The sequence below is a fragment of the Microtus oregoni genome, unplaced genomic scaffold (assembly GCF_018167655.1).
Source record: "Microtus oregoni isolate MIOR12 unplaced genomic scaffold, Mior012 000000F_ref0000247, whole genome shotgun sequence".
NCBI lineage: Eukaryota > Metazoa > Chordata > Mammalia > Rodentia > Cricetidae > Microtus > Microtus oregoni.
The window spans coordinates 75,110,487-75,133,684 of NW_024543059.1; the positions used below are offsets into that span (position 1 = coordinate 75,110,487).

At 49.4% G+C, this 23,198-nt stretch overlaps 1 protein-coding gene across 3 annotated transcripts; it reads right to left on the reverse strand.

The window, feature by feature from the left end:
- Positions 1–1,986: 1,986 nt before the first annotated feature.
- Positions 1,987–21,769, reverse strand: Pitx2 (paired like homeodomain 2). 3 transcript variants are annotated; one of them, XM_041654467.1, is made up of 5 exons: positions 21,408–21,769; positions 17,608–17,663; positions 17,020–17,157; positions 5,564–5,769; positions 1,987–3,180 (listed from the first exon to the last, which is right to left on the reverse strand). In XM_041654467.1, exons 2-5 carry the CDS (start codon positions 17,651–17,653, stop codon positions 2,617–2,619), a joined length of 954 nt encoding a protein of 317 aa, XP_041510401.1. In that variant the 5' UTR covers positions 17,654–17,663; positions 21,408–21,769; the 3' UTR covers positions 1,987–2,616. The 3 variants fall into 3 exon arrangements, with proteins under 3 accessions (XP_041510401.1, XP_041510398.1, XP_041510391.1); XM_041654464.1 differs by lacking the exon at positions 17,020–17,157; XM_041654457.1 differs by lacking the exons at positions 17,020–17,157; positions 17,608–17,663; positions 21,408–21,769 and adding an exon at positions 6,657–6,861.
- Between the last annotated feature and the right edge of the window lie 1,429 nt (positions 21,770–23,198).

Consider the following 23,198-nt stretch of genomic DNA (forward strand, 5'->3'; position numbering starts at 1 on the left):
CTGCGGCTCCAGGAGAGAGAGGAGCTGCCTGGAGGGTGAGTAGCTTGTGAGTCCTGGACGAAACCGAGAACGCAGCTGAGATGGTTGAGACAGGGCCTATCTTCTGTCCCAAGTCTCCGCCCCCAGTCTGAACCTCTAAAGTCGGGGAAGTGATAACTCATTTATTTATTTATTTATTTATTTATTTTTATTTTGATTTCCTCTAACAGAATTCTAGTTGAGCCAACAAACTAGGCCGAGACTCACCTCTTTAAACGTGCTCCCTCACGTCACCCTGGGTTAGAACTGCCGGAGAAGTAAACCGGTCAGCTGCCCTTCCAGGCAGGATCCCCAACTCTTTCACCCAGTCTGCTCCCCCCCACCCCCAGCTCTCCCCTAACCACGGCGAGGCGCAAGGAGGCAGGGACTGGCTCCTCCTGCCCCCTCCCTTCCCTGTTTCAGAAGGCAAAGTCCGCCTTGGGTGACCGCTTTCCTCTCCACTGCTCTCAAGAGAACAAGGACGGAGGTGACCCTCGACCGAAGGCCTTCTATCTGCCCCCCACCGCCGCGTGATCCCGGCACACGGACAGGGGCAAAGCTTTAAAAAGAAAGAAAGAAGAAAGTTAATGTTCACGGGGCACTTGATCTTAAATTGGGGATATTATCTGCGGCCTGTTTAAGTGGCAGCGGCAGATCTTCGCAGAACAAAGACTCGGTGTCTGAGCTCCGAAAGCTCCTAGGTAGAGTTTCGGTGAGATGAAAAGAACTTAAGCGTAAAAAACACCGGCTTTCTCGGCTTCGGAGAACCGGAGGCCACTTTTAATACGAGTTCCCTGGCTGCTGTTTGTCCTAGCATACTTAGTGGGGGGTTGAGTGGGGTGGGGGCAAGAATAACAAAAGGTCTCAGCACACCCTCTGGTGACCCTCCCAGCGCCTAGGCCGAGAAGTCTTCTGGTTGGAGTAAGCCTTTTTTGCAGCTATTGGTTACAAAATCAAATTTCACGTTGAACAAAAAGGAGCTAAAAAACGCAGCAGCGCTGGAAGGGAGGAGGCCGGGGCTTAAAAGTTCTTTCCGACACTCACATGGACCCCAGTCCCTGTTTAGATGTCAGAGGATGGGGGAGGGCCCAAGCTGTAATTCATCTTGATTTGCTTCATTGTCCTGCAGTTTGCAAACTATAATCCTGTATAATTTCAGGAACAAGCAGGTTTAGAATTAATGGGTCAATATTATTTAAAACAAAACACAGGGATCATGACCTTTGCCTCAACTACATATTGCTCTACAAGACTCAGGAAACTCCACTCTCACCCTCCGACCCCTGGGTTCTTTGACACACTGAAATGGCTGGAGTTATTAGAAATAGTCTTTGTTTCTTTTAATGTCTCCAAAGGACTTGGAAATAGTAATACAATATAAATGAAGGATCTCTCTACTTAAGCCGCAGAGATAAACGTGGAGGCCTAAATATTTTGAACTGAAGGTGTTTCCTTGTGAATTTATTATAGATGTGTTCCTTCTAAGAAGTTTATGTATATAAACTGTGCATGTGCCCACTCCCGTATTTCTCCGGAACAGTTTACTGGAGGTGTGGTTTCCCCTCTGACTGAGTAAGCTAGGAATCATTCCAAGCTGCTTGAGGTACTTCAAAATTTCTTTCACCTTTCTGCCTTCTCTGGTATTATTTGCTAACGACAATGGCATTTTATGGATTTAGGCCAAAGAAAAATCCAAGGCACACAGCAAGTTGCAGCCTCCCCACCTCCCCAGTGCCCCTCTTTCCCTCTTTTAGTTTCTGAGAAATGGCTAGACCTACGTCTAACTGAATTTAAATACTGCCTGTCTGTTTGACTAGGCAGGCAGAGGAAACTGGTTTGTTTAGGAGGCAGTGACTGAGGCACCCTGGCCAGGTGACAGAGAAAGGGAGAAAGAATCCAGACCAATTTGTATGCAGTATATTTTACTCCCAAGAAATAAAACACATTTTTTTCATATTTGCTGAAAAGTAAAACGATAATATCGTACGAAATGTTATACACAGGATAGTTGTACATAGCAGTTTCAGAAACAATGCATCCACCAGAGAAACTATTCTAAAACTTATATTCACACATTTTTATAATAATAATATGTTAGAAACATACAGTGTGGCATTTAGTATATACATTCCTTTGCTCGCAAGCGAAAAATTCTAGCCGATTCTGTATAACATGCTTTCTTTTAGAGTCTAGACTTTAAAAACACTGTCGTGATAGTACTAACAACTGCTTTTATAAAATTAATTTGACATTTCGATATATACATCCTTTCAGTCATTTTAATGTTAACAATGCTAAACTTAAAAAATAACAAGCTTATAGTAATGTTAAAATGTCATATCCAGTCAAACATTTGTTGGTGTACGCGGTCTCAACTGTTGGAAATACTTTTAGCGAAAGATGTCAGACACTTGGGGGCGTTCCTTTGAAATCAAAGGCGCTCTCTTTGAAAATTCAGTGGTTTCTTCTTTTTCTCCGAGATCTTCTTTCTCCTCTTCCTTTCCGTAGTGCGCACGACCTTCTAGCTCAATTCTCAGTCTTTCTGGGGCAGAGTTGCCCCCTCCGACAGTCCTCGGATCCCCGCGCGCTGGGCGCGGTTCACACCGGCCGGTCGACTGCGTACTGGCAAGCACTCAGGTTGGAGGCCGGGTTCTGCACGCTGGCGTAGCCGAAGCTGGAGTGCTGCTTTGCTTTGAGTCTCAGGCTGGCCAGGCTCGAGTTACAAGTGTCCCTATAAACGTACGGAGGAGTCGGCGGTGCGTAAGGACAAGCGGGCGTCGGCACCGCGGAATTCAGCGACGGGCTGCTCAGGTTGTTCAAGTTATTCAGGCTATTGAGGCTGGAGCCCGGAACGCCGGTCACCGCCGAGGGCACCATGCTGGACGACATACTCATGGATGAGATGGAGTTGGGCGGGGAGAACATGCTCTGCGACGACAGGGGGTTGACGTTCATAGAGTTGAAGAAGGGGAAGCTCTTGGTGGACAGGGATGCCGACGTGAGGCCCTTGGCGGCCCAGTTGTTGTAGGAGTAGCCAGGGTACATGTCGTCGTAAGGCTGCATGAGCCCATTGAACTGCGGCCCGAAGCCATTCTTGCACAGCTCAGCCTGCTGGTTGCGTTCCCGTTTTCTCCATTTGGCTCGGCGATTCTTGAACCAAACCTGTGGTGGTGGGGACAAGCGATGAGACAGTGGATACAATTAGTTCAAAACTCATACAAAGTACCAGAAGCCAACCCGGGTCACACTATTGCTGCCCCGTGTCCCTGCAGGCTACCACGGCCCTGCAAGCCACTGAGAACAGTGGAAACAATGCATTGGTGCTTATTCCTGGCCTGGGTAAAGCTCTGAGGCCTAGTTCGCTCCAGCTGTATCACAAAGTCCTGTAGGAAGCCTAAAAAGGGCCTATGGGTCGCTTGATCCCCCACGTCCCCAACGTAGGCCCTATTTAGGGTCCAAACACACTGTAAAACAAACGGGACCCTTACCGGACCTTGCAAACTTGCTTCCCCATTCCAAAGCTACAGATTCAGTGATGAGGACCCGAGGGACTAGGAGGGCACCCACTCTCCTCCCACACAGCCCCTCCCTTCCCTTCAGTACCTCCACTCTCCTCCCCCCGCCCCCCAACGGATGCGACACCCTTCCTCTCCTAGAAAAACAACCAAATAAAAGGCAAAAGACCACCTACTTGTCTGCTCGTTAAATTTCAGGAGCTAGGCAAACTGGGAATTCTGAAACAGCTTGTCCCGTATCCTCCCTTTTTCTGCATTGTACCACGGCGCTCCCACCCAGGCCTCGCTAGCGCTAGCTATGGACTCAGCTCTGGACAGGACTAGTGCAGACTTTTGGCTTTGCGGGAGGCTATTCAAGCTGGTCAGCCCCCAACCCGCGTCTGGTGGCCCCGCCACAACCCCTCTTCCAATCCACACCGGGCCCCCGCCAGTCGCCCCAGACAGCGGCTTTTGTGTATTGGAGCAAGGCCTGGCCCAGCAGCCCAGAGCTGACACTGGTGATGTTTTACATTACACATCCCTGTCGCGCCCAGCCGTCTAATCCGCTTTTTCCCCCCCTTTTCCTTTCATTCTTGATTTCCTTTTTTCTCCCCCTTCCTCTTGCTATAAAAAGCAAGCCTCACGCACTAGGCGGAACAAGTAAGCTCCCGAAAGGCGGCTACTGGAGCGAGCACCCAGCAGCAGAGGAACAGGGCCGCAGAAAGTCGGGTGGGGTGAGAGGCCTCTCCCCGGGGATTTCAGGGAAAGACAAATTGTGTCTTTATTTTAATTACTTGTCTCTTGTTCTCCAGGACTTCTAAACTTTGACCAGGCGAGAAGAATACGTGCAAGGCCCGTCGTTCCCTGATGCTAAAGAGAGCTAAAGACTGACCTTGCTCAAAACCACGCGGCCCCAACGCGAGCGCTGGCTCCCGGCAGTTAAACTAAAACCCACGTCTTCCCGGCTCCTTTATCAGCCGGCGTAGTCTAGCCTGTAGCAGGGCTGCACTGAAAGTGCTTAACTTCCCTCCGCTTTTGGGAATACACTTTGGTTTTTATTTTCGTTGTTGTCTAATATTCTCTTTCTTTTTGCTCCAGTCCCCTTTGTTTTCTTTCCTCTACACAGACCGCGTTGCGTTTTATAAAAACAGCGATCTCTGTAGAGTCTGCTGGGTTCTGTTTTCCTCTTTCAGAATCCTAACAATTTTGGAAATTCCCACCAACCGGCGTTAAACAAGGATACTGCTACTTGGTAATTTATTTAAACATTCATTTTTTTTTCGCCAGTCCGTAAAGGGGCAGATTTGCTACAGAGTAGAGGTAAGTCCTCTTTATAAATCTATAACTATAATTACCGAGGGGTGTGAGTACAGTCTTCAAAGAGCTGAACTCCCCCGAGAAGATAAATAAACCAAATTAAAACGTCTTTCTTCTCCTTTCTTCCTAAAAGTGCTAGTAGAAAAGTCATTACTTCCAAGGATTACAAAACTAGGTAGTAGGGAGTGATAGAAGTCTGAATGGCTGAAAAACCCGCTCTTGAAAAGACCTGCGAGCAACTCTTGCTAGCTGAAGGGAGAAAAAGGCTGGTCCGGGCTGGGCGCGAAGGTTCCCCATTGAGGCCAACCCTTGCGTGTTTCTGGAGGGTTTTCTTGTTCTAGGCGCACAGGTTGGAGCCTGTTCACAGCTCCTGGCGGGGAGGGATTTTATTGGCGCTCGTCTGGCGACGGCAAGCCGGGAACACAATGCCCTTTGCTGAGGAATGCCCGCGCGGCTCAGCTTGGGAGGGCGCCTGATGGCCGGGCAGAGAACGGGCGAGGCTGTTGGCGCCTGCGCCAGGCAAGCCGCTTTGCCTGGGAACCGGGAGTAGTAACCCTGGGCACACTTGCCGCCTGGAGGCCTTGGGCCTTTTCTGGTAAAATTGCTTCCCACTAGTGCCCAGAGGGCGAAACTCCCTTTTCACCCACCATTCCTACCGCCACCCCCGATCTTCAGGATCTGAACCTTGGTAAGGCCTCCCCTCTAGTTTCCCCAGACTGGGTACTGTCTCCTACCCGAACTCGGGCTTCCGTCAGGTTGGTCCACACAGCAATTTCTTCGCGAGTGGACATGTCTGGGTAGCGGTTTCTCTGGAAAGTGGCTTCCAGCTCCTGCAGCTGCTGGCTAGTGAAATGAGTCCTCTGCCGGCGTTGCCGCTTCTTCTTGGAAGGATCTTCGGCGCCCACGTCTTCATTCTTCCCCTGCTGGCCCTTATCTTTCTCTGAAAAAACAAAACAAAAAGAAACACGTACCGTTTCGGTCAGATTCCCACTTGCAAAATGGGAGCTCGAAACTGGATCGGGAGACAGAGGCGGCGCGAAGAGCCTGGTTGCAGAAGGGGGACTGGACTGTGCGCGGCGGCTCAGTAACATCAGGGAGCACTGTGTCTGGGGGTGAGCAGTGGAAGTGTGGGTGTGTGCGCCCCGTTTCCTCCCCTCCCCCAGCGCCGCACGTTTTATTTACGCGTTTATCTCACTGAGGCGGTACATTCATTTTTTATAGCCTTTACTCACAAGCAAACAGCCCTCCTGAGAAGACACATCTTTCACGACACGTACATATACGTGTTTTACAGATAACACGCAGACACCTCTCCCCCCCCCCCCAACCCTCAGATTTCCTTACGGTTTGGAAGGCTAGGAAAGTGGATGTTGGGATACAGGTAGGAAAGCAAGTTGGCCAGCTTTTCAAGGGTTAGGGAGATATGTCAAAGACCTTTCTAAGTTTTAGAGATACTTTTTTAAAGGAGTGAGACTCTTTGGGAGATAAAAGTCAACAAGAAACTAGGGATAGAGGTGGGGCGGCCTCTGAACGCCCTTGGATGGAAATGCTGAGGCATTTGTGACCTAAGAAACTGAAGGAAGGTCAAGGTAGACACGGTAGCGTGTGCAGGATTACACGCGCGCCACAGGAACCAAGTCGATGAGGACAGAATGAAAGGGACAGGGTCACTAGAATCCGGGCTCCCGGAAGTTCTGCGTAGAGCTAACTGAGCGACCACTCCCACCACGCCTCCCCCAGGAGGGGGCGACTTCCTTGGGGAGCAAGAGGACCAGGAGGCACCCGGGAGCTGGGCTCAAGTGTCGGTGGTACAGCGCGGCGCCTTACCTGAGGCTTCAGGGCTGGAAGTATCGGAGATTGTATGCACCTCCAGTCGGTGTTTAGAGGAGTCCAGGGAGCGGGGCTGACCAGGGGCCAGGACCGAAGCCATGGCTAACGCCTGGGGATGGTGACAGAAGGGTGAGGAGGCGGCCGACAGCTTAGTCCCGGCTGCTCGGTGCTCCAAGGGCAGCGGGCCTTTCCTGCAGTTCATGGACGAGGGAGTGCGGCGCCCTAGGAGTCCAGGGCTACGGCCGGCCGAGCCCCGGTGGCCGCGAGTTCTGGGTAGCACTCTATGCGCCGAGTGTCCCCGTGTTAGCAGAGACGGTAGAGCAAGGGGACGCAACCCCTGCTGAATCCTCGAGCCAAATTCCCCCGGTCTTCTCTAGCTGCAGGCTCCAGCCAAAAGTGTTCGGCAGCCTTAAGTCAGGGGGCCAACGGAGACTTGGGGACGTGGGCAGGAGGGAACCGCTTCGAGCCTCTTTAGGGAGCCGACTTCCACGATCCAAAGCGAAACAAGAATGGGCAAAGACCCTTTTCTTGCCTCCCTCCCTCCCCCAGATACCCCTCCAATAAGGACAGTTACGGGCGCGCTCTGCCCGCCCCCCGCGCTGCAGCCCTGACAGCGATGTGTCAAGAGTGACAGGGACAGGTAGCTGATATTAGATCCCCCGCGGCGGCTGCAGCCGCCACGGCCACTGCGCTGGCCTCTGAGCACACCCTCCGCGGCGCGCACGCACACCCCCTTGGGCCGTCTAGCTGGAGCCGGGCCCCACCGCAGCTCAGCTCCAGACACCCCGGCGAGCGACGGGCAAGATCTGCGGCTCCGCGCTTCCCTGTTGGCCTAACATCTTAAAACCAGAGGCGGGCTTCCTGGTGGCGAGACGTCACTCTGCGGCGGCCCTCCCCAGCTCTCCCCGCCTCCGCCTCCTCCCAGACCCTTCTCGGGGTCGGAGTGACGTGGCTCCACACCAATCGCGAGGCCCCGAGCCACGGCAGAGGGATGGTTCTGTCTGCACCTATCAGCAGCGCGAGGCCCAACTAATTCCTAGCTGTGCCCACCCGGGCTACACAGGCGCACTCCTGGGAATTCTGCTCCCGCCCGGCCAAAGGCAACCCGGCTTTTGGTTAAAGGTCCCCAGAGAGAGGAGGCTTGGTGGTCGGAGAGGTGGGAAATAAAGAAGGAAAGTCGAGGACCGATAGGTATATGGTTCTGCAAGCACCCCTTTGCCTTCCTTTTGTGTCTCACTGCATCCATTTCTACACCAGAGTTCCCCCGACACCCCGGGCCAGGACAGATGTGCTACCTAAAGCTATGAAGTTATAAAATCAGCAAATCATTTTATAACTTAATTCCGCCCCCACCCCAGTCGCCTGTCAGGTGAATATCGTGTTAATCTAAGGAAACTTTAATTGCAAAGAAGACAGTCTTGAAAAAGCAGGCTAATAAATTAGAGATCGAGAAGAAAATGGACCCGTCAAAAGGAAATTACCTTGACTTTAGTCGAATAACTGCTTGGTGGCTCACTCTGGATTTATACATGAATAAAAAAGTCGCCTCAAATCACGTCCTCGGTAATGCTTATTAGTCCCCAGACAGAAAACTCACAATAGAGGAGAAACCCTAACCCAGAGCTTTCGAAATGCTGAGAGCTTATCCATTCTACTTAACGTTGATTAAGACACATCCTAGATCTTTCGCATTCCTCGTACACTGTATTAAGTTCGTCCTAGCCAGAGAGAGCTATGCTTTAAATTCGACTCCCTTGTTTACTTTATTATCAATCAGATTCAAATCCAGGCTTTAGCCCGTAGAATCAACAACCTTGAGCTAATTATATAGAAAATATGCCTTAATGAATTTCCATACAATTAAGGACGTTGCCAAATGACCAATTTCAAGGATGATTTTTAACAGTCATTTTCTTTTCCTAGGGAGCTCAAGGCTTTCTTGAATCATTAAAGCGCAAGGAGGCAGAAACAGTAGATTTGTGCCGGGGGCAGGGGTAAAGGGGATGGAGGAGGCGGGGGGCACCAGAGGACTGCCCAGCTAGGACAAGTAAAGTCTTTTTCATTTGTTTAAAAACAAAACAGATCGCTTATGGAACCATCAGCAATGTGCAACATTATTCCAAATGAAAATTTATTCCAAAGGAAATTTTAAATATTTTTTTTCCCAAAATTTTTTGTGGAACTGACTGGGAGAGAGGAGTCTGCTCAGTGTTGAAGCCCTTACCTAGCTCTTAGGAGGTTCGGGGTGTGATCTAGTCGAAACACACACACACACACACACACACACACACACCTTTTGTCTCCTAGTCTAGGTCGGCTGAAGAGCACAAAGTAATCTACCCCTCTCCCCTGGTTTCTGCACTGGTGATTGTTTTACTGTGGAGTTAGTGTTATCATCTCTGAAAGTAATTTGTTTGACGGTACAGTCAATGATTTGCAACGCCGGCATAAGGAAAATTCAGTGAATTCCCTACTAGCCCTTCCTTATTCACAAGGTTGGGGAACTTAGGTTGGCACTAAGCAGGTGAAGCTGACTACAGATATATTTATAACACTTGTCTCTCTTTTACTCCTCCCCCGCACCATGCTCTCAACAACCCTTCCATCTTAAATACCACCCAAAAGACCAATATGAGAATTATTTCCAGTCTCCCCACACCATTGTCAATCCATTCTGAGAATTTGACTGCTAGGAGAAATTTCTTCACAGGCTTTACTCCAGCATTCTTAATTTTTAACCGCGTGTTCTGCCTCACCCTGTTCTATGCCCATAAGCACACATTCATACACCTGCTGGGAGCAGAACACATGCCCTGGTGGCAGGTCTGCATCCACTGGGTCCCATTCATCTAGCTATATTAGGTCCTGCAACCTTATCACTAAATTATACACACTCCGCCAGCAGCCTGTTGGTAAAGAAGGTTAAATTAATTTACATTCTACCCATTATCTGGTGCTTAAATGACGCATTTTATCCCTGAGATTTGGTGGGCCAATCTCCTTCTCAGACCCCACAGTGTTTCACTGAAGACAATGTTCTTACATTTGTAGTGGGTTTTATCTGATAAGACTCTAATTTGCTTAAGTCTTTTAAATAAGGGTTTTAAATGTTTCTAGTCATTTTCTTATTGAATTTCCTCTAATTCCCTCAAGATCATAAAATATATGTGTAAAGTAAATATTTTCTCCCATGTACTTGCTAGGGAATGACCTATAACTAAGTCAATATGAATCTCTCCTGCTCAATATGTTTACTAATCATATTCTAGTTTCTTTTAAACCTCAGCACAACTGTGGGTGTCACAGTATCATAGCCCAGAATGCTTCATTTCAGGATGGACTTCATTGCATCAAAGAATGAAAGAGTCTCTACTTTGATAGGCATACTCTTCTTTGCCTCAAGATATGAATCCTGATGTGTCAGACACAGTGTTATATTTTGCTGGTGTTGATTTGTTTGTTTGTTTTTGAGGCTAGAGACATTTTGCAAAACTTGTTTTTCTGCAGAACTGAGCAGGTGCAAAGAGTCATATATTTAAGATCTTCTCACATTCAAGGCAGAGACTTTCAGCTTAAGCTCTGATCATTCCACTCTTCTGGTAGAACATCCATATGGAAAAACACACAGATGAGGGGGACTTCACAAGACCCCCCCAAATGGATGGAAAACCCAAGGATAAATGGTTGATCCTCACAGTGCCAAATTATGGCAGATTTGGGAAAGATATAGATGTACAGAGAGCCAAGTCTAAAGAGATAAACATTTTAGATTGCATGGAACCATTGAGGTCAAGAGATTAAAGACGACCAAGCAGTAAGCGGAGAATGCTAATCAAGGTTAAAACAGAATCGCATATCACTGAGGTATGTTCATACATACATCTGTGCACACACATGTATGTACATGAGCATACACAAACAACTGATTCAAATACATTTTAAAAAGTATTTTTCACAGTCAGCCGACCCTCTCCTACTCGCTGTATATATGCCAACCTGTCCTGATAGGATGTCAGCCTTCCCAGGACCATGTCAGAGTAGGTTATGGACATGTGTGATGGAGATCAAGGAATGCTTTGCAATGAAGACTCAAGGGTGGTGACCAAGTTTGGAGCTGTAATCAACTATTTGAGATTTGTAGACAGTCACGGGTGGCATAGGCAACCAAGAAGTTGAAAGTCAAATCATACTTTAGGCAAGTTCAGTAGTACTGTGAACCCAAGTGGGTTTTTCTTGGTTGACTTTAGAAATGATGGTGACTTCAGCCATCATCAAAGAAATTTTCTATTCAATAAACAAACAAAAAGGGTGGGGGGGAAGGCATGGGGGAGCCTGGGTTCAGTCATGTGTCTTCCTTGAGGCCAAGGAAAGGAAGCCTAGTGTTAGGAGGCACTAGTGGTCAAATCAACTGGGTTTTCTTGCTTACTTCTTCAAAGCAAGACCCTCCAGGAGGGAAATACACGACACAGGGTCAGGCATGTCTTGAGCTGGTATTTGCCACCGATTACCCGTCTTAAAGTCTTATTTAATTTCACACTCTTTAGTGTTAGTTGAGCAAACTCCCTCCAGCCATCCTACCCTGGTGAGTGGTAGGACTGGGCAGTCCCTTTTGGTGGAGTCTGGGCTTGGACTCAATCAATCAATCAATCCTCCAATTTTGTAAAGATCTGCTCTCAGAATTCACCTGGAAGATGGCTCAATTAGAGGGCTTCCAGAGCTGTCAGGCCATAGGGAGGTGTGTGCATGTGTGTGTGGGGAGGTGAGGGGGACTGCTGCATAGCCCTAGGTGTCTCAAGGGCCAGGCTCGGCCAGAACATAGCCACGTGATGGGCAGTAAGTGTGTGTGTGTGTGTGTGTGTGTGTGTGTGTGTGTGTGAGAGAGAGAGAGAGAGAGAGAGAATGTATGTGTTTGTGAGTGTAAGTGAGTGTGTGTGTGTATGAGAGAGAGAATGTATGTATTTGTGAGTGTGTGTGTGTGAGAGAGAGAGAGAGAATGTATGTGTTTGTGAGTGTAAGTGAGTGTGTGTGTGTATGAGAGAGAGAATGTATGTATTTGTGAGTGTGTGTGTGTGTGTGTGTGAGAGAGAGAGAGAGAGAGAGAGAGAGAGAGAGAGAGAGAGAATGTGTTTGTGAGTGTGAGTGAGTGTGTGGGGGGGGGGTGGTGTGAGACGCAGAGGTCAGAGGAAACCTGTCACCGGACCTGGAGAAGAGGCTTCTTCTTCTCTCTTTCAACTGAGTGGGCTTTATTAACATATCAGACTTGAAAAGATCCCTCCACACCCATGAAAGTGACCACCCCTCTCGAAAGCTTCAGCAGGGATGATCTTTCTTGCTCGCTAAAGGCAATCCAAAGCTCGGGCTTGCTAAAAGGGAGGATTCCCTTGTGATCAACTGACAAGGCAGCCCCATATAAAACCATACTGCGTTTCTGCCCGACCATCTCCAGTTTAACTGTTCAACCTCTTGAGGTGCTTTGGGGTGACAACCTAAGGCAGCATTAGGGTGCCACTGGGAGAATTCCCAACTGCCCAGTGAGAAAAGAGGAATGATTGAGGGGATGGAGGGGCGCTGACACTACTGACCCAAGAACAGCTCATGTCCTCTTGTTTGCACCTGAGCCTGGCAGGTTTACTAGGCTCTTATCTACTCATCGTGTTACTGACCTGGGAGATTGGGATAGTTAAATGCGACTTAGAGGTGAGGAGATGAGAGAGAAGGAGAGAAGAAAATAGAAACAGTGAGATAGGAGAGGAAAAGCCGAGAAAAGCAATGGCAGGAAGAGAAGGAAAATGAAAATAAATATAGATATCCAGGTTTGGAGAAAGGGAGGTGTAAGGGGCTAACTGAAGTCACTTAAAAAAATAATTGGATTAAATCAATTCCTCTCTCTCCAGTTCATGTTCACCTCTTTTTCCTATTTCTCTCCCTCTCCCTTCTTTCTGTTTTTTTTTTCTCCCAGACATGCTGGTAGCTAACATTCGGCATTAGTTGCCATGGTGACCATAAATCACATAAATCCAAAAATACCCACCTATAATCTGAGATGAAGCTTTTATTTCCCTAGCGAAATAATATTTTAAAAGCTGTCAGCTGACAAAAAAAAAAGGAACCCACCTCATTGTAGTAACCTTAGTAATGTATTACTCTAAAGATTTAAATTAAAATGTCAGCGCGCCCAAAACATGCTGGGAGAATCTTGGGCACTCCGTGTCAGATCCTCACAAAGAAGTTGCCTCCATCACTCCCGATGGTTCTTCAATACAGGCACACACTTGTGCCGGTGCTTGCTCCAGTGTTTTCTTCCTTCCGCCTAACTGCTTTAGTCTCAATGGACTCTAAAGCACTGGTTAGTAAGAGAAGGGAGTGTCCTGTTGAGGCTTCTTAGGGACCTTTTGTGTTGCACGTGGGTTGTTAATCAATTTGGGGGTGGGCGATCGTTGGATGGCTTTTGGGTGGGTACATCTTAAAGAAGTTTAGTGGAAAGAGAGAAGAGCGGGAGAGAGCAAAGCTACATTCGGGAGGACTGAGCAGTCAAGCGTTTGCATTAGCAAAGCCCAGAAAGGGTGGGTCTCACCTCCTATCCCTGCCTTCTTTCCCAGGGGAAGAAACTTTTCCAATTGAAGTCTCTGGGGAGGGGCCTGCGGCTGCAGTTGAGCCTTCTGTCTCCTAACCTGGGCTTGTTGTCTTTTGCCTATCTTGGATTACAGGGTATTCGCCTAGATGAAGAGCCATTAATTACCCATTCAGTCAATATTAGGAAGACGACAAAGCTTTTTACATAGGATTAAGAAGACATCAGATTGTTCCATTAGTATATTCCTGCTCACGAATAAGCTTTCGTTATACATTTCCTTTTCCCCGGAGTCGCTCTAACAACTGCTGCATATATTAACAGCAGTCTGTGCCGAGAGGAACAGCCTAAGTGGTCTAAAGAAACTTTCCGTGAGAATAGAGGCGGCTGGGAGGAACGCCACCTGCAAAGAACGCTCGCTCGCCGGCCACCCCGATCATCAGGGACTAACTACCTGGACATCTGGTACCAGTTCCCGCTGGGGTTGGGGGTTGGGAACCACAGGCAGAGAGGCGGTTTCTGCCCAAATACTGCAGGTTTAATGGTGGTGGAGGTGGTGTCCAGTGGGGGAAAGAAAGTAGGTAACCGCCACCACCCAGTTCTCCTGTCGCTTTGCTTTTCTCAAGCCCCAGGTCTCCTGGGGTCAGCACCTGTATCTGCCTCCTACTCACAGCCAAGATTACCCCTCTTTTCCACAGGTGACCTTTTTTTTTTCTTTCCTCATGGCTCAGATCCCTGACGCAGGCATCACCATTTTGCATTTTTTGCTACAGCAGGTTTAAGTGGCTTTCGTCAGAAAGTTTCCCATTGAAGTGGCTTCATAATGGCCAAGAGAAACCGAATCGTTTGCGTTTGTGGCTAAATTAGGAGTCCACACAGATCGAGCTTTGCCAAGGTTTTCTGACTGAGTGGGGACCAAAGAGGGAAATTGTGCCCAGTCGAGGACCAGAGTTTACCCATACCCTTCAAAAAGAATTGAGCTGGCACCCTGGGAGATGGGGCATGCGGGGACACTGCATATCAAAAGTGATCTTAGCGTTTCCTTGCTAGGCGGGGAAAATCTGGGGCTTGGTGCAATCAGAATACTTTTAGCTCAGCTAAAACTATTTAAAATTCAATGGCATGGCTGAGGGTAGGGGGAAGTGGGTGAAGTACCGGCCGCCTGTCCCAGGGCAAACTGGACAGGCTTTGAGGCCAAGCGGGCAGCGCTGTGGGCTTTCCGCTGCCGTACTCTACAGCAGCGATTCTCAAACATTCTGCTCTCTGTACTCTTCCTGAAGGTCAAGACCAATTTAAGAGTTCCTAAAAAACTCCGAGAAGTCCTCAGCTGGCCTCTGGTCCCTTCTGAAGTCCTGGCCAAAATACCTCCCTCTCCTGGTGCCGGGCCATCTCTCCACTCACTCACTTTCTCAACTCCTATACTGCTTCCAGTTTCGAGATTTGAAGCTGATGGTGGTCTTCTAGGAACCTGGCTTAGGTCAGGTGAGAACTGGGGTCTCCCTTAAGGAGCACAGGGTTTTGAGGGAGGAGAGGTAGGTGCCATCATTGACGATCACGGCTCTCTCTTTGTCATTGCATGCCATTTAAAAACATGCTTTCCTTTTTTCAAATAAAAGAAACCTTAAACGTACAGAAAATAAATCCGAATTAGAAGTTTGCATTTTCCATAAATTATTTTTATAATACCTAAAAGGTACTTATCTCTGTAACCCCTCCCCCAGCAGTGACTGGGGGCTTTGCTTACTTGTGTATGACATTTTTCGATCTATCCTCTCTCTCTCTCTCTCTCTCTCTCTCTCTCTCTCTCACACACACACACACACACACACACACACAAAACCAGTAAAATTATGGTGTTCAGTTCAGTATCTCTTCCCATTACATGTCTCTTTTAAATGAATGCCATTAAACACATTTGAACAGCAATTTTTCTCGTCGGCCCTTAGAAAAACAGATGTTTTGGTAATGTGGGGATTTCATACAAGCTCTAAAATAATTCGGCCTCCAAGTAAAGGCTTCTCTCTCTCTCTCTCTCTCTCTCTCTCTCTCTCTCTTTCTCTCCTCCTCCTATCATTTTCTATTTCCTTTCTTTCCCCTATTATCAAAAGCGAATGCCAGGGCACTTGGCAGTGGAGACTCCGTAGGCTCTGGACGCGTTCTGCCCACCTACAAGGACCTTATACCACCTACGAGGACCTTATCCCACCAAGGACTCTTTGAAGGGGTTCTTAGTCTATCAGCTCAAGGCGGCCACCTAGCCTTAGAAACAATTCTTTGGGTCAACGAAATCAGGGTTGGGGGTGGGGTCGAGGCTTCGGGTCACGGGTTGCAGGACGTAACTTGCCCTCTGTAACGCGGAGGCCGGCCCGCCCCCTGCGAAGTCAGGTTTGAGCTCCCCTGGCCCGGTCAGAGCCGAGGCCGAGCTTGCACAAAGCATTCTCACCGGGAGTCATCGCTGCTCTTGATTTTTAACCATATCCCAAACATTCTCCGGTCTAATAATTTATTTTTACGACCGATTATCAAACAGAAGAAGAATTTAACACAATCTTAATGACAGAAATCACCCGACATTATCTCTGCATTGCCCCTATTTAACCCCTTGGGGTTAATCCCGGACAAGTGAGCGTTTAACTGGCCCAGCAGGATGACTGGGGATGTGTGCAGTGTCCGGCGGCGAAGCTGCAACTTGTCTTAGGCGGTTTATTTCAACAAACGCTGCTTTTCCTCTCAGAAACGTGAAGAAAGCCTTTGTTTTTTCTTTTTTTTCTTAGTAATACTTTTTGTTTACTTCATGGGAGTTCCAAATTTCCCCTCTGGCACACATTACCTTGTGTCCTTACTCTTTAATCCGGAAGGAGGGGGTTAGGGGCCCGAAGGCTGTGGGGAGTTTTATCTCCTCACACTATCAAAGGTCAACAACCTCCTACGGTTGGGCACTTACTTATTACGGAGCCTGGAAAACCCGGAGAACAGAAAAACCATAAATTGGCATTTTACATGTATTCCAAATGAAGGCCTCTCTGTCTCTTATTTACACAATACGTTATCTAAGGACACGTTTCTACTTCTCCAAGGCCTTGGCTGTGTGTGGGAGACATTTTTTAACCTTTTACCCAAGCCTGCCGACTGGTCTAGGATAAAATCAGCCAACCAAGGAACCACATCATCCAAGCCCAAGACCTAGAAGCTAGTACAGCAGCTGGGCTCTCTGACAGCTCGCAATCCCAGCGGCCCCTGTGTGCGGCGCACAGTTGCTGTCTCGGCCTCTGCAGGGCTGTCGTCCTAACCCAGACCCTCCAAAGCGAACCTTCAACACAACTTTGCAGCCTGTGCCTGACGCGAAAAAAAAAAAAACCAAAAAAACAAAAAACAAAAACTGCACCCACCCGCCTGGGTGGGGCATGGCAGTGAGCTTCAGGGACCGGGTGGGCCCTGGTGGTGCTGCGTGCAGTGGGACCGGGCGAGCGACAGAGGTCGCTGTTGGACCACTTTGCACGCCAGCTGCAGCCGGTCGTGGTAGGCTGGGGCGTGCGCAGGGGATCAGACCACAGGGAGAGAGAAAAGGGAGAGGTGTTGGGTCTCAGGAGTGCAGTATAATTTGTGGAAAGGAATTAAAGTCCCTGGGTCGGCTGCTTCGCGTTCTACCCAGAAGCCAATTGTCTAAGTTCTGCAGCGGGGACACACCGGCTCTAGCAGCTTCGCCCGCCAGGGCTTCACCGGAGGCCCAGAGTCCCGGAGGCGGGAGGCGGGAGCCGGGCGCGCGGCCTGCGCTTCCCTCCCCCTTACCATTGGCGCCGGGATGCTGCCGCGGGAACAGCTTGCTGCTGGCTGCCTCTTTCCGGCTCTCGGGAGAGTCCGTGAACTCGACCTTTTTGATTTCGGAGTCTTTGGAGAAGAGACATTCAACAGCCGCCGGCTGCACGCCTGGGCCACGAGTGCGCGCGCCCCACGTGCGGTGGCAGGGGATGCCAAAGGGCGGCGGAAAGGCGCCCCGGGCAAGGGCCAGAGTTAGGGGGATGAGGCCGGACGGAGGAGAAAGAAGGATAGAGAGCAAAGACCCCGTTAGAGAAAGACCGACCGCATGCCCAACCCTCGGAACCCCTGGCAACCCAGTGCGGGCGGTGAACTGTCCCAATGCCACCCGACCGGCAGCCCGGAGGAGTGTCGGGGCAGGCCTTGTTGGATCACCTGAGCCCAGACCTCCCCCAAAGGACAAGGCCTGGGCTGGCCTGCTAGTCTGATTTCCTTTTTGGATAAGCCCTCTGGAGAAAGCTCTAGTTGCAGGGGGCCTCCCTACGGAGCCCCTGCCTCTCGCCGCCATAGCTTGGCGCAGTCTCCCTTCCAGGGACCCCGGCAGAAGAAGTGGGCTCTTACCTAATTGTACACAGGCCGACACTAGTTTGCGACAATTGGTCTCCATTCCCTGTTATCTGCAAAACAGAAGAGAGGCACGACTTTGAGAAGTGGTGGCCATCGGGAGCAAGAGGCTCAAAGGCCGCTACTTGTGGGGCGGTCAGGATCAGCTCCAGCTGTTAACCGCCTACTAGATGCTGGGGTTCAGGGGCGCTTCTTCCGCCCTAGAGCCCCTGGGAGCCGAGCAGCTCTTCCCAGCCTCGAATTCTGGACTCGCACCGATGTTTACCTTGAGGGATTTATGGAAAGGCCCAGAGGTTAGAGGCCTTTAAAACTGCGGGCTTCTGGAGAAGCTGCGGGGAGTATGTTCAAGGGCGCCTAGGAAGGAGAACAACCTTAAGCTTATACACAGATTGAAGGTGGGCAGAATGGACCTCTCTTCAGAAAGATCACCATTCAATACGGTGCTAGTCAGTCTGAGCTTAGCAAACATTTACAGAAAGCCAGAAACAGCTTGACCGGTCCCCCCAAAAGCAACTTTCTCTCCGTTTTCTGTAATTTTGAAAGAAAGGGAATCTCGGCCAAGGGTGCTCCAAGAGCGAGCTGAATTAGGGCCTCTCATCCACCAGGAGCCGCGTTTCCATATTTAGCCACACTTTTCCCTAGAGGTACTCATCCAGCCATTTATTTACCCTAAAGTATGATTTAAGATCGTAGAGCTGAGATACACGATGGGCTGAAGGAGACCGGAGACCCGGGCAAGCGTTCTGGAGGGGCCGCCAAGTCCAAAGCAACAGCATTGGGGAGGCTGCTCCTCCAGTTTCTGCCTTTCCCTGTCTCAGGCAAGCTAGATCCTTTTCAAATTTCCAACCGCAGCTCAGACAGCCAAGCTTTTGACGCGGCCCCTTTTCTTTGCCACAGGCAAACCGGGAGAGGTGGGTGGCGGAGGGCTAGAAGGAGTGGTTGCTTTCAAATCAAGAAAGGAAAGAAGACGCTGGGCTTCTCAAGCCCCTTGAATCTCCGCTCCTGACTCTTGCTAACCAGGGTACGCCTGCAACCGGAGGGTCCATTTCTCCTAGAGCCCAGGGCCGGAGATGGGAGCCGGCTTTGCCAGGCTGGTCGAGGGGGCAGAAGCAGGCCTGGGAGCAGTGGGCCGAGTTTTGGCCAGAGTTGCATTTCCACGCTCCTCAGCCTCCACAGGCTCTAGGGGACTCTGGCCAAGGTCGCACTGCCTGGAGGAGGGGCCGTCCGCTGTGGAGGCCTGGGGATCCAGGAGTGGGGAGCCACACGCACTTTCCCCCCCACATGAGCTAGTGAGCGCCGGGGTGGGGACTCTGCCGATCCTTGTGGACCCGTGGGCCCAGAAGTAGCAGTTTGGTGGCTCCAGATTTAGCGATTCTGCAGTAAAATCACAGGATTAGTCCCTGATTGAGATGTCTGTTCGGGAGATATTACAAAATTCATTATCACAGCTTTCTACTAACTCGATATGAAGTAACACAGATGGGATTTTATTAGTCCAGACTTCAAATGTTTACTTATGATAATTTCGAGGGAAATTTGCATGTCATCATCATTTCGATAATCTTTTTTTTTTATATGTCTGAACTGGCTGCATTATTAGCCGGTAGCCACAGCACTGCAGATGGCAACTACAGACAGTTTTATTTATTTATTTTTTTAAGGACTGAAATACACAGCAGAGAGAGAGAGAGAGAGGCCTGATCCCTGGGTGTAAAGTCAGTTCCTACACGTTCTCCCCTACTCTCGTGCTTTGGTGTTGAAGACCAAACAAAGCCATAGGAAGCAAACCTCCAAGAAGGGGTAGACTTCAGCCCAGGAATGAAAAGAAGATCAAGACAGTGTTCCTTAGTTCTCTGCGACATGCCCTCGTGACTTTGAGATGCATTTTTGCAGCAATCCGAGTCCTGAGTCCTGAACTTTAATTTTATGCTCCATGTAATGACCAGGCCTAATAAATGGGCTGAGTCGAAATAATTGAGGGAGATTTTTTTTTCTAAAAAGAGAGACGGTCAAGTCTTATCTGCTGATACTTAAACTTGTCCTATCAAGGCCGCTAACGTGTGACCAATTTCACTGCCAGATTACAACAATGGTTTCGATGGCTAATCTCAACATTGTAGATAGGAGACTCTCCCTGATTTGAAGTTATTCTCATGCCAGAAGTTCACATTCTGGTTGGAGTTTGTATGCCAAGCAATCTGGCTTGGGTCAACTTCCATTCTATACCATGATCATGTTAAGAAGCACTACACAGCAATCAGCACGCCCAGTACCACCCTCGCCAGACAGTCAGGCAAGCCCTCAGACATAGAGCAGTTTGCTTACAATTAATTTCTCGTGAGCAAACGTCAGAAGGAAACCGTAGAAGAAACCACGGTTCTAATCATTCAAAAAAAAAAAAAATCCTGCCCCACTTCACCCCTTCCCGTTTACTTTCTTATGCCAGAGCAGAATCATTTCATGGAAAGCTGAAAAATAAAAAAGCATGAGGCCATATGTTTTAAATGAACTAAATTGGTGTGATTAGCCAGTAAATTAATTTGCAGTGGGTAATCATTTAAGGAAATTAAGACACCACTCTAAGACAGCTCTGCATTTTGCCAGGGCCTACCTTTAAAGCTCTGTGGAATCTGTACTTCTGGAGCATTGGAAGGGGCAGCCGTGCTCAACTTACAGGACAAAGCAGGGCAATAACTTAAAGTAGTTTTGCTGAGGCCAAGCAAAACGTCCCTTAAGCGAAGTAACTGCTTAATTTTTTTAAACTGAAGCTTGATTATAGAAATTCCACGCTCATTTTCAGTCACATGAACAAGAAGACAAATCCTTAATTTCATTTTGGTTACGAGCTTTATTTTTGTGAAATTATTGGCATATGCATTTTTGGTGAAGTTGCCTTCAAATGATAGTTGATTTGATTAGAACATCTTTAGTTGTGATTAATGGTCTGAAAAGGATACAAAGAGACCTCTTAAAATCAGGTTACTTGTTTGTTAAAATAGTTTAGAATGCACGAATGCCTACATTGCAATTCATAATAGCAGAAGTTTTCCTGCATTTTAATTTGTCATAATAAAATACAGTACTCCTACGTAACAGAAAGAAAATGTCCCAGGTGCTCGGACATTTCGATTTCTAAATTGTTTTGGGAAGGTGATTAAATTGGAATAAAAATACCCTATTTTCCCCGTTTGGAATCGCATCTTTTAGTTAGTTCCCGGATGCAAAACAGTTACCTCCGTGCATCCAGTTAAAATGCATCTCCTGATGTAGAAGATTGTAGTTGACTGGTGATCAATTTAAAGGATTTATAATCCGAAGTAATTGTGCGGGTTTGGCATCGAGGCCTGGCTCCCAGGTAATTCGCTTGGGCCTGGGAGGTCACTAACTGCCAGTTAAGATGGAATCTCTTTTTTCCAATGGGTAATGATGGGAAGGGACTAATCTATTCCAGTAGCTGAAACTTTGTAGCCGGCCCTTTATCTTGGGTCAGCTAATCCTCGGCCGGAGGATTTCTCCCTATCCTGTGGGCATGGAAATTTCAAAAAAGATGTCTCGTTTTTTAATGCCAGCCATGTCTGGCTTCCCCTAGACTTCAACACCCGGCGGGATTGTTCTAGTGTTGCGCCTGAAGACGAAAAGGAACAGGGCTCTGCAAGATCTGTTTGCCCACTGCACTACCTCGGGAGAAACAAGCCCGGAGAGCCACAAATCACACAGGGCGGAGGTTCTCCAAAGTGGAACAAATTTCCAGACTCGCATTATCTCACAGCTCTGTGGGAGAGAGGGCCTCCACTTACCGGCTACTGGAGAGAGCGGCTGTCTCCGCGTCCCACCGCTTCCCAGGGTGACTGCCAGGCGGCGGAGGCTCGGGCTGCACAGCCCGCGCCGTGGAGCGGGCCTGGGGGGGGAACCGCCCGGATCGCGAGGTGCCAAGTTCCGAGAGGGTCTATGCAGGGGGCTGTGAAAGCTAGCGGACGCGGACAGTTTCTGTCTGCTGCTCTCCAGCTTTCTCGCTCGGTCTCGCACTCTCTTTCCCCTCCCTTGCTCTCATCCCTCTCTCTTCCCTCGGCTCCGACTCCGTGTGCGGAGTGACGTGACGTCAGCAGAGATTCCACCAAACTCCAGTGAACAGTGGCGCGCGGGCGGGCGGCCGAGCCTGTTGTGCGCTGGGCGATCAAGGAGAGAGCACAGCGCTTGGGCCACTGCGGGGGGAGCGTGCAGGGGCGACCGAGGGGGACGCGGAACGACGCGGGTTGGGAAGTGAGGCCCTTGGGCCGGGGTGGCTGAGGCCTGGGACAGAACCCCGGGGGAAAGGCAGCCGAGCAGCGGGGTGGGAGCTGACCCAGTTGCAAAAACGAACACTCCAGCTGGGGAAGGGGGTAACGAAGAGGGAGGATAGGACCGTAGGGAAAGTAAAGGATCGCGCATCAAACCCCAGGTCCTTCTAAATCTGAGTAGGAGGGCCAGAGCCTGGGGAGTCCGTATACCCGCGCGCTGAGCAAAATCTGGAATGCTTAGGAAGAAGGGACAAGGAAAGTGGCCCAGGGTATGAAACAAAGGGCCGTGTGCCTTGGTTTGATCCGTGTGATGCTTCGGGAGAGTGGGTGTGTGAGCGCGTGACCTCCTTTCGGGCCTGCAGAGTCCAGGCACAGAGTGACTGCAGGGACTGTGGGAGGGAAGGGAGAGATCCACAGAGGGCAGCAGCAGAGGTGGGTGGGTGAATGCGGATGCTGTGGGGAGGAGGAGATGACTGTGAAGAAGTTGGAAAAATGGGGTGAGCTAGCAGAAGGTGGGAGGACCACAGCAGACACACACACATACACACACACACACACACACACACACACACACACTCTCTCTCTCTCTCTCTCACACACACACACACACACACACACAGAGAGAGAGAGAGAGAGAGAGAGAGAGAGAGAGCGATCATCAAAGAAAGGCCTGGACTGTCACCGAGGCAAGGCTAGGGCACGGTGTCTGAGGTCAAGGCGGGTGGATCCCAGCACTCCTGTGAGAGCGCAGGTAGTAAGGGCCACAGGCCTGCTCGAGTTCGGGATGGGATCCACTGCTCAAGGCTGGGACTCTCAGAGTCTAGAATTTCCTCTGCTGTACCTACACTCAATAAGTTCACTCCGGGTCACAGATATCTCATTTTTTAAAATGACGAGGTTAAGGTTCCTGACTGAGGGTGGTATTAAATTGCATGGGATGGGGGTGGGGAAGAAGGAGGAAGTCCCCCCCCCCACACACACACGTGTGAGCGTTTGCTCTTAAAAGTCTGGAGTACTTAAGGTTGCTGGGGCCATTCCTACTCCAAAAGTGTGTCCTACTTCTAAATCCTTATTTTCTGATTTCCGAAGGAGCCTGTATTTTGGTACCGAGCACAGTATTTTGCCCGGGTCTTGTCTTTGGGTGGAAGGACTATAAATATGACTCGCTTGGAGGACCAGGTGTGAAGGCGGCTGCCAGGCATCTGGGACAAATTTCTGTCGATCTCAAGGTCATCCCGTCAATATATGTTTTAGGAAAGTATCAGAAAACAGCCGTGCCTCAAGAGTTCGCGTTTTCTCGCCAATATTAAT

Coding starts and splice junctions, on each gene's coding strand:
- Pitx2 (XM_041654457.1), bottom strand. CDS start 6,861: ATGAACTGCAGGAAAGGCCCGCTGCCCTTGGAGCACCGAGCAGCCGGG. Junction 5,770..6,656: donor TTCCAGCCCTGAAGCCTCAG/GTAAGGCGCCGC, acceptor TTGTTTTTTCAG/AGAAAGATAAGGGCCAGCAG. Junction 3,181..5,563: donor TGACGGAAGCCCGAGTTCGG/GTAGGAGACAGT, acceptor CCACCACCACAG/GTTTGGTTCAAGAATCGCCG.